We start from the raw sequence: 15148 nt of genomic DNA, 5'->3' as shown, positions 1-15148 counted from the left end.
TTATATTCATAAAATTATGCAGCTTAATTACTTATACAATATTGAATTAGTTTCTGAATGATGTATTAACATAATAAATATTTAAAATATTCCACAAAATAATAAAATTTTAGTAACAGTTTAAGTTATTTTGGCTCTTCCTTTGACTTGGAGTTCAAGGAAAGAAGGGGTACAGGGAACAGGCATTTATTAAGTGCCTACCTATTATGTGTAGGGCACGCCTTCCTTCTCTGTTTCATTATTTATATTCACTGTGGCAAATTGTTACCTTTCTCTTCATCTCCCTACTACACCCATACCTTAATATTATGGCAGATAATTTCACCAAAAAAAAAAACAACAAAAAACCTGAGACCATCAAAAATTAATCCCATAACCTTTCTTTCTATTTCTCAGAATTCTGACTATCAATACACCATCTCACTTTCTTTTTTTCCTGGTTCACAGATAAAGTGCTAGCCCTACTCCAATCTAAAGTTAATTGCTAAATAAGTCCTTGATCCTATTCCCTTCCACCACCTATAGGAACTTGTCCTAGCCAAACAAAGAAAAAAGTCTCTTTCACCTCATTTCCTTTCTCTCTCTCTCTCTCTCTCTCTCTCTCTCTCTCTCTCTCTCTCTCTCTCTCTCTCTCTCTCTCTCTCATTTCTTGATCATGTTCCAATTGTTATGGATACCCTTGGGGTTCGGGAAGGATACCTTTTGCAAGCATGCAAAGACTCCAAAATTTAGCTTAAAAACAAAAAGAGGGGGCAGCTGGGTGGCTCAGTGGATTGAGAGCCAGGCCTAGAGACAGGACGTCCCAGGTTCAAATCTGACCTCAGACACTTCCCAGCTGTGTGACCCTAGGCAAGTCACTTGACCCCCATTGCCTAGCCCTTACCACTCTTCTGCCTTGGAAGGTAAGGGTTTAAAAAAAAAAGAGATTTATTAATTTAGAAAGTAATGTTGAGAGTGGCCAGGGGGATAGCAAGGTAGAGCAGCAAGGTGGGGGGCAGTTCGCTGGGAGGACAGTATGAAAGGAAAGGCTGTTCCTCCATGGGGACAGCATGGATGGAGAGGCTGTCCTTCCTCCCCCCCCCCCCCCAGGACATCAGTTCTGGGGTTTATATACACTTTAGATGCTAGGTCCTGGTGTGGACAAGACCAGAGTGAGTGTTAGTACCTCAGGCATTTTGTGGGGTGGGGTGGTCATCTGACTGGGGTCTGCCTGGAGGCATAAAGATTCATTTCTTTGTCCACCTTAAATCTAGAGGACAAAAGAGGGTAAACATCTCAGGACCCTGGGTGGGGTCATTGGGTGTTTCTAGGTTAAGAGTCACGAGGATGCCAGGGCAAAGGAGTTTTCCCTGATAATACTTGGCCTGGGTTTCTGGGGGTACAGTGCCCATGTCACAATCATCCCTTAGGAATGATCAGGTAATCCATATTTTGAAAATGCCTTCCTTTGATCCTTATGGATCCAAGGTGCAATAGCTATTGCACCAATTATCTTATTCTCCAATTTATCAGATTTATGGAAAATGTTGTATATTCTTTATTCCTTCATTCCCTCATTATCCACTATTTCCTCAAAAGCTACTAAACATTTCATCCCTCCCACTAATTTACTATTTTCAATTAATCTATGATAACCAAAACAAAAGTCCGCTTTATCTTGTGAGATCCTCTTTGACCTGTCTGTAGCATATGATGCTGGCCTTTCTCATCTGGATTGTCTTTTCCCTGCCATTTCAGAAACAACATGATCTTCCTTTTCTATTTCCCTCAGCATATTTTTCTCCTTTTTAAGGGTTTTTTTATCCTCTTCCTGAGTCCTTATGATGGCCATTCCCAAGGTTTTGCCCTCTTTGCTTTTTTCCCTTTGACACTCTCTCAGGTATTATATTAACTCCTGATGTTTTGAAAGGATCAGGTTGTTTTCAGTTCAATTTTGCTAGCTGCTTCCTCACTTCTGAGTTTCTGGTCTGTTCTCTTCCTTCCTTCCTTCCTTCCTTCCTTCTTCCTTCTTTCCTCCCTCCTCTTTCTTTCTTTCTTTCTTTCTTTCTTTCTTTCTTTCTTTCTTTCTTTCTTTCTTTCTTTCTTTCTTTCTTTCTTTCTTTCTTTCTTTCTTTCTTTCTTTCTTTCTTTCTTTCTTTCTTTCTTTCTTTCTTTCTTTCTTTCTTTCTTTCTTTCTTTCTTTCTTTCTTTCTTTCTTTCTTTCTCTCTCTGTCTCTCTGTCTCTGTCTCTGTCTCTGTCTGTCTCTCTCTCTCTCTCTCTCTCTCTCTCTCTCTCTCTCTCTCTCTCTCTCTCTCTCTCTCTCTTTCTTAAAACCCTTACTTTTCATCTTGGAGTCAATACCTTGTATTGGCTCCAAAGAAGAAGAGTGGTCAGGGCTTGGGCTAGGCAATGGGGGTTAAGTGACTTGCCCAGGGTCACAAAGCTGGGAAGTGTCTGAGGCCAGATTTGATCCTAGGACCTCCCATCTCTAGGCTTGATTTTCAATCCACTGAGCTACCCAGCTTCCCCTGTTCCTTTTCTTGACAAAAGGAACAGTTCCATCTGAATGTCTCGGGAAGAGAATCCCCAAATCAACATATTCCATAAAAAGCTAATTTTCTAGCCCCCTTAAATCTGCTCTTTCTTCTGATTTCACTATATTTACCAGTAGAGTCATTATTTACCCAGTCTCCAGTGATAGAAATCTTAGCATCATCTTTAACTTCTTCCTCACCTTCACATATCTCTTGAATCTTTTCATCTCTATTCCTACTGTTGTCATGCAAATCAAGGCTCTTATTAACATCTGCCTAGACTTTTACCAAAGTTTCCTAATTAGTCGTTTTCTCTTTCAATCTTCTTATCTTTCCTTCACACCATTTCCAAACTAATTTTCCTTATGTTTATATCTGGTTACTTCATGCTCAGAAATCTTCAATCTCCCTGTTGTCTGAGCGAAGTTCAACTCCATTCCCTACCATTCAAGCCCCTCCATGATCTAGTGCTTCTCCAGCTTTCCTCTACATAATATTCAGTCCAACTTCTTGCTCTCTCCTAAACACTTCTATGCATTTTTTTTTTACCATTTTGCTTATCTTTTATTGGTCATTCCTTGAATGGTTTAAAGTTGATCTAACTTTTCAGTTGGGGAATTCTTATTAACAGCTCTTTTGTTTAGCTCTGTTCAGAGCTCCAGTATTGATGTGCTTATCAATCCAAGACATAGAGTGAAGGGGATGTGCAGACATGGCTCTGACCACTTTCTTTATTACTAGGGATTCAGTGGAATAATATGTACCAATCTCTGGAACAAGAAGGAGACATGACATTTGGCTGGGCATGCTGGATGATTCTCTTTGACTCAATGGCATATTTTATATGTGGATGGTACTTCAGTAATTTGATTCCAGGTAAGAATTCTGAGACCTGCAAACAAAAGAAAACTAACTTTACAGATATAAAATAGTGAAATCAAAGAGAAATGAATCATCTTTTATTAACTTAAAGGAAAGATTATAGAAAGCAAATTTTAAAAATGAGACAAATGGTCAAATATTTTAAGGATGATTTAAAAACCAACTGTCTGAATTTCTATAAGAACCATTGATAAAAATATGCCAGTTAAAACACATTAGGGAACTATATACACAGTAACAAGAGATATATTTTTAAGAACAAACTAGCATTTTTTTCCAGGGAGTACTATTTGAAATATACTAGCATTTGATTTTTGATTCATAAAATGATCTTTGACTTAAACGTGATGTATTTATGTATTTTAGATAAAACAGTAATGAGGGGATATCTGAACATTATTTGATATGTAGTCAGTAATTTTCCTGAAAGGTCTTATTAACACTCGATATTTATAAGAAGCAGTTCTTTATGTCAACTGAAAAAAATGTAACAGAAAACCCTATGCCCATGGAAGGGATATAGAGGCACAATCACCCTTGACTATTTACCAGTAGGTTTACACATTTGGGAAGTCACAGAGATCTCAAAACTTCACTAAGACTTTTGGTATGGCATGCATATCTATATCTTGGAAATATCTATATCAGAAAGTCAGTAGCACCCTGATTAACCCTAGGATCACCATGATTGTACTTGGTCTCCCCTTAGAAATAATATCAATTGCTTAAAAACATAAATGTTGAGTAGTCTTATTAAGTCTACAAGGCCATCATAACCTTATTTTTCTGAGTGATAATTTGTTTTTGTTTTATATATGACATACTGTTATATGTAACATAATACATGTAATATGATATATACTACAATATATATGATTTATAAGTGTAATAAATTATAATTTATGTATAATCAAGAGGAACAAACTCTCAAATTAGTTATGTCCAAAGATCTATGTATCATTCTTTTTTCTCCTTCCCTCTCATCACTACCACTTCACCAAGAAGGCAGGTGATATGATATAGGTTGTACATATATTATCATATAATACACATTTCCCTGTCATCTTATGAAACAACATTTATTGCTTAAATTAGAGAAAAATATCACAGAGAAAATAAAATGAAGAATGATATGTTTCAATCTGAATTCAGACTGTGTTACTTTTATGGTAGTTGAGATCCTTTTTTGTCATGAGTCCCTTGGAGTTATCCTGGATCTTTGCCTTGTTGATAATGGTTGCCATTTACAGTTGATCATTATATGTTATTGTTACTGTATACATTCTCCTGGCTTTCCTCAATTCACTTTGCATCACTTCATGTAAGTCTTTTCGGGTTTTTTAAAAATCATCTTGGTTGTCATTTCTTCTGGAAAATGATATTGTATTTTGCCACCACAAAAAGAGATACTTTAAAGATTTTAGAACATATAGTTTCATTTTCTTTTTTCTTGGTTGCTAAGGAAATAAACCTAATAGTGCTATTCCTGGGTCTAAAGACATACACAGTTTTATAATTCTTTGAGTATAATTCCAGATTTCTCTTCAGAATGGTTGGTTCAGTTCATAGTTCCACCAACAATATATGAGTGTTCCTATTTTTCCACATCCCCTCCAATATTTATCATTTTAGTCCACTGGATAGATGTGAGGTTATAATGTTCTTTTTTCCTCTTTAAATATCATAGCATTTCATATTTCTTTATGGGATCAATGGTGGTACAAGGCAGAGCAGCTAGAATAAACAATAGATATATTGTTTAAGGCAACTGACTCCCTTGACCCTGGTGTTTACAATTTCTCCACTAACAGTGCTGATTTTTTTAAACTTTATTGGACACTTTTCAATCACTCCATCAAAGTGGGTATAGGGGCATGAGATGGATGAGAGAGTGGCAGAGATGGAAACAGAGAAATAGGGAGACAGAAACAGAGAGACATAAAGGCAGAGAGAGCTAGGGAGACAGAAGACAAAGAGACAGACAGGAGACAGAAAGAGACAGATAGAAACAGAGAGATAGAAAACAGAGAAAGAGGAATACAATGAGGCAGAGAGAGAGAGAGAGAGAGAGAGAGAGAGAGAGAGAGAGAGAGAGAGAGAGAGAGAGAGAGGACAGAGAGACACAGGGAGAGCCAGAGCCAGAGCTAGAGAAACATACACACAGACACACCTACACACAGAGAGATTTGGATTACTTCCATGAATCTGAAGGAATTCACTCATACAATGAAAAGCATGAACCTTTTGGTCACTATTCCACTGAAAAATGGGAACTACTCTCCCTCTCACTGGCTCTTCTACCAATCCAAGTGATTATGTAGCTTGTTAGTGCTTTCAAGTCAGGAAATCTCATCCCATGGGTCTTTATAGACTGTTTGCCCCAGAAAGAGACATGCTAGAGATCATCCACCAATCTACCTTCTAATTTTTACAAATGAGGAACTCATTACCTGGATAAGTGAAGAAGAGGCATGACTAAGGTAATACATGTAGTTAAGCAGAAGCAATAGAAATTGAACTTGAGTCCTTTGTGCCAAATATATTTTTCAACTCTGTCTCACTAGATGACTTTTTTTTCTTAGCTATGCTCTTGAAAGTTAGTGCTCTTTGCTGCTTTTTATTTTTCCTTTTGCCTCTTTCAGAATTCAACCAGGGAGGTTAAGTATCTAATTCCTGTGCTTTTCTTTTTATATTGCTTTGTCCTGAACAACAGCTCAATAGTGGTGTCCTATGAGGAATGAAGTTCCCTTAAAAATAGGAACAAAGTATATTGGATGGTTATGCTTAGCTCCTGGTTAGCCTCTCTTTGTGGACTATTTAGGTTTATGGCATCAGGGAAAGATTAGAGATTCCAGAAAAAGACATACATGTCTGACTTTCCAGATTTCCAGAATCACAGAGTTAGAAGGGCCTAAGAGGACAAGTTAACTGCAAATCATCCCCATCAAAACATCTCAGAACAGTGATTACTGATGCATTTGAAGACTGTGATAAAAAGAAAAGTTCTATTCAAGGTTCCATTCAAATTTAACAAGGGAAGAGGCTTTTTGAACTGTTATGTCTAGATTGTCAAACATGCACGTGTTGTTTATCAGAAAGAGCTGTATATCAGCAATGCAATCAGGACAACCTCTAAGAGCTATGTTCATCAAAGACTTAGATGTTTCAGAAAAAATATGACACCCTGACATGCATGATGTGCTAAGGGACAGGGACATAGAAACTTGATTCCCACCATCTGTCTCCTTGCCAATTAGTACATCATGGAAGGAAAATGCCCAACCTGGGTATATTTTTCCTCAGGAAAACAAGTCAAGATGGTGACCTCTTTCCCAAGCCCTTTAGGCTCACCTGGGAACTGCTTTCAAAGAACCAACCCAGTTCAAATGTTGCCTAGTCTTGACATGGCTACTGCTCCTAGGACCAGAACCTTCTTCCTTAATATTCCAGGCTACTTTCTGCCACTTGCTGCCTTTAATGGCTGCACAATGCAGCACTAGCTGGGCTGGCATGAGTGCTTCTACCCACCTCAGTGCTGACTGAGTTAGTAGCCTCCCCTGGCCCTACTGCTGATGTGTTTGTGTGTGTGTGTGTTTTTCAGAAAGAGTGTTAACATTATTCATCCTGCCTGAGTCTAGGGGAATTTATTGTAATTAAAATGCAGATATGTTGGAAGTGGAGTTCCTTTAATATGCTGATCCTATACCTGGGGACTTGATTTATTTGTGGGCTAGGAAAGCTCTGATGCCCTCTGGGGTGAAAGGAGTGAAGATGGTGTCTCTGAGCTGTTGACTTTGCTAGACAAGATTTTGAATAACTTAATGAAATTGTGGATTCATAAAATAGCTGAGCAGTCCTTGGGATGAGAATATCCATAGCGGAGGGACTGGGATTGGTGTAGTTATTGAGTTATGAAAAAGAATTAAGAGAGAAGATAGGCTGTAGGAAAGAGAGGGGACTCAAGGTATGCTTATGAAGATGATAATTTTATTTCAAGAAATTATAGCAATCCTCCCAGACAAATGAGAATATACCCCTTTATATGGTTCTGTTGTCCCAGATGGATGTAAAAATGTAAGTGGATGTGATATATGGATGAATGGGTAGACGGATATATACAGATGGACATAAAAATATCAAAGACATATTTTGGTACTCTGTTATTTGATGACTCTGTATAGACACAGGCTTAAACAGAATCACAGAGGAGGAATGTCTGAAGTGAGAGAGACCATAGGGATCATCTATTTCAACTCTTTTATTTAAAAGGATGGAAACACCTTGCCACAATTGCAATTGCCAATAGGTCTTGAAACGGTCACTTTGAATGTAGACAAGGACCACTGAAGGGTCCTAGCTTAGTAAATAACTAATGAATTGGGTCTGCCATGGCTGTATATGGTTCTTCCTTTATGAATACTAATTTTGGAGAGGTGAGAATAAATAGTTTTTTTTTTAGTCTGGTATTTATTAGTTTGTTGCTGGGAAAGTCATTTAACCTCTATGTAACTCAGTTTCCTTATTTGTACAATTGAAAGAATAATTCTTGTGCTTTATTTCTTTAATATTTATGAATAAAGAAACATATGTTATAAAATGACATACAAAATGATTATTAATAATAACTATTCAAAATAGCAATAATTCATGTAATTTAATTCAGAATCCATTAGATGCTTGCTATATTCAAGATTTTATGTTGGATAAGAGGAAAAACTTGTATTAAAATGAGACAATTCCTGCCTCAAATAACTTACTTTCTTACTATTATTACATATAATAATAATTTACAGAAATATTTTGGAAAAAAATTAACATCACTTGCCAGCATTATAGGAAAGACTGATGATGTGGACCCCTGGATTTGTTGAATATAAATGAAAGTAGTTTATCCCCAGAAAGACTATCCAAAAATCCTTACCTTCTCTTTTAGAATTAATATTATGTATTGGCAGTGGGAATTAAAGGACTTGCCCAGAATGACATGGCTGCTAGGAAGTGTTTGAGGTCAGATTTGAGCCCAGAACCTCCTTTCTTTAGGCCTGGCTCTCAATCCACTGAGTCATGTGGACATTCCCTCTGGATTGCCTATTAAAAAGGCAAAAATCCAAGAGTGGAAATAAAAGATGTTTCATGGAGTAACATCCATGTAAACTCAACTAATAGTATGTAAACAAAGACAAATCAAGCAAATGGTTAGGCCATTTTGATTTATTGACACAGAGGTACTTGATGATAGGATAAAAGAAATTACAGAAAGTTTAAAGAGCCCAAACTTTTGATCAATGGAGATTTTGTATGCCAAAAGGCAAAATGCAACAGCTAAAGGAAAGAGAAGAGCAGGATATTTAAGTGACAATGTAGGTCATATGGCTGTTTAGTCTCAGAGAAAGGACTGGAACACAGGCTACTTTAGCATGGACCTACAAATAATTTTAAAATTGCCACCACAGCAATGCTCTTCTTTCACCTTCTAAAACTGAAAAGAACTTTTATTTCTTTACTTCTTGACATTTTCAATATTTCCTTGAAACTGGTAGTTAGGGAGCTGTGATTTAAAAAAAATCTCTGGCTAGTACTTAAATCTTATATATCCTTCTCTAATTTAATGACTTATGGAATTTAATTCTCCAAGAATGTGAACCCATCTTTTAGGATTGCTTAGGAAAATAAAAAGGACTATGAATCATCAAATTTTATTTCATTCATATGCATAAAATAGATAAGAAAAGTATTTAATGGATTAAAATGAATTTAGAGACTTGTATATGATGAGTAGTTAATTTAACAGAGATAGTTCATATGGAACTAGTCCTGTTATGAAATGGTTCTTTTTAGTTGATATTTAATAATAATTAGTTAAATATTTAATAATAATTTAATTAATTCACTTCTTAATGACTTTTTATGACACTAAATAGCTATGTCATAATATTTTAGAAACTTTTAGAGCTTGGGATAAATTTAGCAGACATTACATATATGAAATTGAAAGTCAGCAAAATAAAAGTGGAATGGGTCTTCTTGTGTATGTTAAATAAATTATTAAAACCTTTATTTTTAAAATTTTAGATTATAATAAAAATTATAACCCCCCAATTAAACTTTTTTGTTATAGAGAAAATATAGTAAAGAAACAAAAATCTTTAGGCAGAATTCTGCAAAATTTCCTATAAACTGTCTTTACTTTACCAAGAACATCTGTTCCAAAAGCTCATTTATGGTTAGTTGTTTGGAATGGAGAACATGTGCATTTTCATTCTCCAAATGTGATAGATGGAGACCAAATTTCTGGGACATACTACCAAAATCTACTTAATCCTTCCCTTACATGAACAAGAATCTTGAAGATAAGAATGATAATATAGGAGGGGACAAAGAATGGTCCCAATTAATGTAGGAGAAATCTACCTACACGGGTAACAATACCCTATTTCTAGAGAGGAACAGTTTTCAAAGTGTGTCCTGGGGATCTTTGGGAATCTGAAAGACCTTTTCAGGGCATCCAAGAGGTCAAAATTATTTCCATAAAACTTCTAAGACTTTTAAATTTGAATATGGTAAATATCAACAGATATAATCCACATAAAACAAAGCTCTTGGGGGGGGGGGTTCTCAATAATATTTAAGAGTGTAAAGGAACCCTATGATTAAAAAGAAAACAATTATTATACAGTATTAAAATTTGCCAAACACCTCATAGCAACTCTATGAATATTATTTTCGCTTTTCAGATTAGGAATCTGAGGATCAGAAACTTTAAATTGCTTTCCAAAAGGTACAGAAATTTTTATTGAGTGATAAAGCTTTTGAAAATAGGTCTGTCCATGTGGTCCAAGACCAGTGTTCTCTCCAAGCTGCTACTCATCACTCCTCTAGAGTAATAAAACACTTGGGTCACAGAACTTTAGGGCTAGAAAGGTCAATGAAATAGTGATATCAATTTATGTTTCTGGGACACTTCACATTTTACAAATAGTTTTTTTTTTTTTTTGCATGACTAGTGTCCTAATGGAAGAGTAGCTAGAGTATTGGGCAAAGAGAGAGGTAGTTCAAATGGCTCCTTAGACCCTTACTGGGGAAGTGATTTACTTTTCTCTGCTCAGTTTCCACATTTCTTAAATGTGGATAATAATAACACTTACCTCCCTAGAATGGTCATGGGGATGAAAAGAGCTACTATTTGTGAAAGGTCTTCCAAACCTTAAAATGCTATGTAAATGCTAACTGTTTTTATTCCTACTACAGTGAATCTCATCAGGTAGATAGTGTAAGTATTATTGTAATCATTTAAAAGATGAAGAAATTGAGGTTCCAAAAGATGACTTATTGGCATAGGCTAATTTTAACTAAAATTTAGATTTCTTCCTGTATTTAGTGATTTTTCCAATAGTTTATTTTTTAGTTTCCAAGCGAAGTATAATATTGAATTAATTGTATTATTTTAATTCAGTCAATCACAACAATTATTTAATAACTACTATGTTACAGGTGTACTATAGAACAAAGAATGAAATAATACCCTCAAAAATCTCACTTTCTAATTGTACTAACTAGGATTTAGAGCATTGTTTCTTTGAGAAAATGTATCCAACCATCTAACTTTGGACTCTAGCAAGACATCTTCTCCCACAATCATGAATGGTTTATCATCAGCATTGGTTGTAGTTGGGGGGAGTTGTGAAGGACTTGGGTGGGTTGGGCTGATGTATCAAACAGAAAAAGGATACCAGATTTTTATCAAGAATGAATGCAGAGGTAGGATGATATGAACTGGAATGAGTAACTTGTGAACTTTTTACCTATATTATACTAAATCTTCATGGGAGGTGATCCCGTGATAGGACTATGATATTCTCAGGCAAATTGACTTCAGGGCCAAGGGTAGCTTCTGTCATAGGGAATAGAGGTAGACCTCTACATTGAGAATATAGCATTCCCAATTTTTATATATGGGCAATTTGTAAGTCAGGGACTAATCAGTGTTATTATAAATTTGTATTTCTTCCTGGATATAGAAGTGGGCATTTAGGTTCTATAGACTCTTCTCACGTATATGAGACCTAATTTGTTTTAATTCTAATCTTTTCTTTTAGGGAATTTTGGTTTAAAGAAACCATGGTATTTTCCCTTTACTATGTCATACTGGAAGAACTTGTGTGGCTTCAAGATGAGGAAGCAACAGCATATCAGCTCCAATCTCTTGTTCTTCAATGAAAACTTCATGAATAAAGGTATGTAAAAAGATGACAGATTTTGGTAACTTTTTTACCCTGTTTTTTATTGAGATCAGTAATTTCCAGGGAAGTCCTAGGGAGATTCTTTTATAAGTACAAGTAGAGAATGACCCTTTTTGGATTGTGTGGCATCATGGGAGCAGCCATGTTTAAAGACCTTGGATACTCTAGATTTGTTTTTTTAAACCCTTATCTACCATCCTAGAATCAATATTAAGTATTGGTTTCAAGGCAGAAGAATAGCAAGGGCTAGGCAATGAGGAGTTAAGTGTTTTTCCCAAAGTCATACATCTTGGAAGTGTCTGAGGCCATATTTGAACCCAGGACTTTCCATCTCTAGGTCTGGCTCTCTATTCACTGCACAACCTAATTGCCCCTTCTCTAGTTTTTAATTGCAGGTATTCTTCTTTTAAAACTCTCTGTGGCTCAAAGGGGTTTGCTCAGGAATGTATCAAAATCTCTGATGTAACCTTATGTTTTGCTTTATCCTGATGTATCATATGTTTGAAACTAGAAATCAGTGGACCCGAAAAGATCACAACTAGAATTACAGAATATAGAAGAGGAGTAGACATTTGTCACTAGAAATGATCTTAAAGACAATTTAGTTTGACCATCTGATTTTACTGATGAGAAAACTGAAGCCCAGGGATAGGAGGTGACATTCCCACTCTCAGTTAATTGGTGACAGAATTAGAACTAGAACAGAATTCTTCTGACAACCAATTCAGTGTTCTTTTCATTTGGTTAGGATTTAGATAGACTTGAAATATGTGGATAAATAGGTACTCGATTGCACAGGGTTGTGAGTAGATTTAGGGGACAGGAACTAGAATTGAAATTTCATTCATATAGGGAATTTCCTCATGTGAAAACTCCCCCTACCAATGCAGGTTTTTGACAGCTCTCTATGCAATGTAGAGCAGTCCTATCAAACTCCAATATAAACAATAGAAATGGATTCTATTAAAATTTCCATAAAGATCCTTGATTGTGTATTGTCTTAGAAAAAAAAATTCATTCTCTATGTTCTCTTAAGAGGTAGCTAGATAGATGGCTTAGTGGAAAGAGCCCTGGGTCTGGAGTAAAGAAGACTCCAGTTTAAAATCTGGCCTCATACACTTGGGCAAGTAATTTATCCTTTATTTACCTTAATCCACTAGAATAGGAAATGGCAAATCATTCCAAGAAAACCCCATGGGTGATATTGGTGTGATAAATAGTTCACAGGGTCATGAAGAGTTGTACATGAGTGGAACAACAACAACAACAATAAATGTCCCCTTTTATTTTTGTCTTGTCAAATATTTCCCAATTACATTTTAACTGAGTTTGGGTTTCACTCATCACTGCAATGCGACAGGACAGCATAATTGATACCACTGGCCTTGAGTATTGAATAGTTTGATGACTTTGACCAGAGCCAGTGTGTATCAGAAGCAGAAATTGAACTCAGTTCTTGCTGACTTCAAAAACAAGTCTATCTATTATACAATGCTGACTGTTCATGTCATGTAATAATTATGTTCATACAAAGAATTTGCCATCACAAAACCAGTGTTTTAAAGACTTAAATAAAATATTCTATTTTATGAATGCTCATTAAATTTTAATTTTTTTATTATTAAGTGAAGTATTTTTGGCTAGTCATTATTTAATCACATTTAATATGCAAATAATGTCATTTCTTACCATAGAGAACTCATTCCATCAGTATAGGATGTAAATTTTCAATTACTTATTATCCAAGATGTAAGGAGTTTATAGAGACTCATAAAAGTTAAACATCTAACTTGAACCATATAGCTAGGAAGTTTCACAGGAAGCATTTTCATCCAGGTCATCATAAGATCATAGATTTTGGAGTTTAAAGGAACCACAGAGATCAATTAGTCAAGTCTCCCTTTCTATAAAGGAAGAAAACTGAGGCCAAGAGACAATAAAGAGGTTAACCATGTTGTCATAAATAGTAAGTAACTTAATCAGGAGGACTAAGATCCTTTGCTTCATAATTTTCCTTGCTACTCTGCTAATTGAAAATCTAGCCCTCTATTCATGATAATATGCGGAATATGGAGAATATCCATCTATTTTGAACCCATCTTTAAACAATACCTCCAAAACCAATTCAAGATCAGAATACTATAGAAACCATCATGAAGATACTAGTGAATTTTAAATAATGGCTTTTTAATTTTCAAGTCTTTGCTGTTCCCTGACGTTATCCTGTTTGTCCACACAGGATCTCTGCCACCAAACGGGCAGAAAGCAATTGAGGATGGGATCGACATAGGAGTGACACTGGTATCAGTTACCAAAGAGTATGAAGGTGACAAAAAAGCTGCAGTTAAAGAGCTTACACTTACATTTCATAAAGGTCAAATCACTGCTCTGCTGGGACCCAATGGTGCTGGAAAGACCACAATTATGTATGTCTACTTTAAAAATGGTATACTATTAGGTAATTTGGTTCTTTTAAAAGTTGATCGATGTATAAATCAAAAGAATTGTTATCTAATTTTTGCTTTCTACTGCAAAAAGTCCAAGATATATGGTACCAGTCCACCCAGCACTGCTCCGCTAAATGGCCAATTTTAATCTGTCTTCTTCCTTAACTACCCAATTTAGTTTTTAGGCCCTTAAGAGAATAGAGCTTTCTGTATTCTTAAGACTTTGGAGAGGAGGAGGTGGGCTGTAGAGAAAGAGTGAAGTGGTCTGTGAACCCTGAGAAGTAATAAACATCTTTCTCTTCACCATGAAAAACAAATCCATTCTCATTTCCTGCAAATCGAACTTGTAAGAAATTGACCATGTTTTATTTAGTTCTTACAAACTTCAATGGCTCATGCAATTTTTTTTCCTTCCACGAAGTTCAATTTTCCTTGAACCCTAATAAGAAGATGAAGCTCAGAGAGGAAATATAATGTCATTTATACTGCTAAGATTTTTTGGAAGCTCTATTAGGCTCTTGTGAAGGCTGTCTTCTTATTCTGTGACCAAATGACAAAAAATTTGGGTTTAAAAGCAAGATTTGGCTGTGGAAATATGTGGCAAGGATAAAATAGTCCTTGAAGCATCAAGGGCTAATAGACTCTGTGTACAAAGTATCTCTGAAGTGAATCAAAAGTGGGAAAAAATACTCAATTTTGCAATTTTGCTAGTTAGAACACATATTCTATATTCCAGTTTGTCTTATTAAAAATGTGAGATTGGTCTGTATTAAATTGGACTAGTTTAATGGTCTCTCTGTTTCCCCTACTCAACTTTTGCATGGCTTTGTATTTAGACAGAAAGAAATTTAAAAAACTCCAGCAGTCCATAGGAAAGGACAAATCATTTTTAAAAGAAGCCAAAAGAAATTACATAAAGTTCATGCTATTTTTCAGGTGCTAAAGTATTATGGCAGGACAGAAAAATTTAACTATTGGAAATATTTGTTAGTATTGGAACACTTTGGTGAAGTGACTAGAAAGAGCAAACAGATTGAGAATGCTTTCTGTCTTTGCAAATATACT

General features: G+C 35.6%; 1 protein-coding gene across 1 annotated transcript in view; it reads left to right on the top strand.

The window, feature by feature from the left end:
- ABCA13 (ATP binding cassette subfamily A member 13) overlaps positions 1 to 15148 on the top strand; it is a 497021-nt gene that overhangs the window by 217057 nt on the left and 264816 nt on the right. Inside the window, 3 exon segments of the mRNA XM_056806268.1 lie at positions 3256 to 3390; positions 11493 to 11630; positions 13876 to 14062. Of these exon segments, the coding sequence (XP_056662246.1) occupies positions 3256 to 3390; positions 11493 to 11630; positions 13876 to 14062 (460 nt within the window).

This window comes from Monodelphis domestica, chromosome 7 (genome assembly GCF_027887165.1).
Source record: "Monodelphis domestica isolate mMonDom1 chromosome 7, mMonDom1.pri, whole genome shotgun sequence".
NCBI lineage: Eukaryota > Metazoa > Chordata > Mammalia > Didelphimorphia > Didelphidae > Monodelphis > Monodelphis domestica.
Note: the sequence above shows the minus strand (reverse complement) of the source record. Positions and strands in the feature narration are given on the sequence as shown.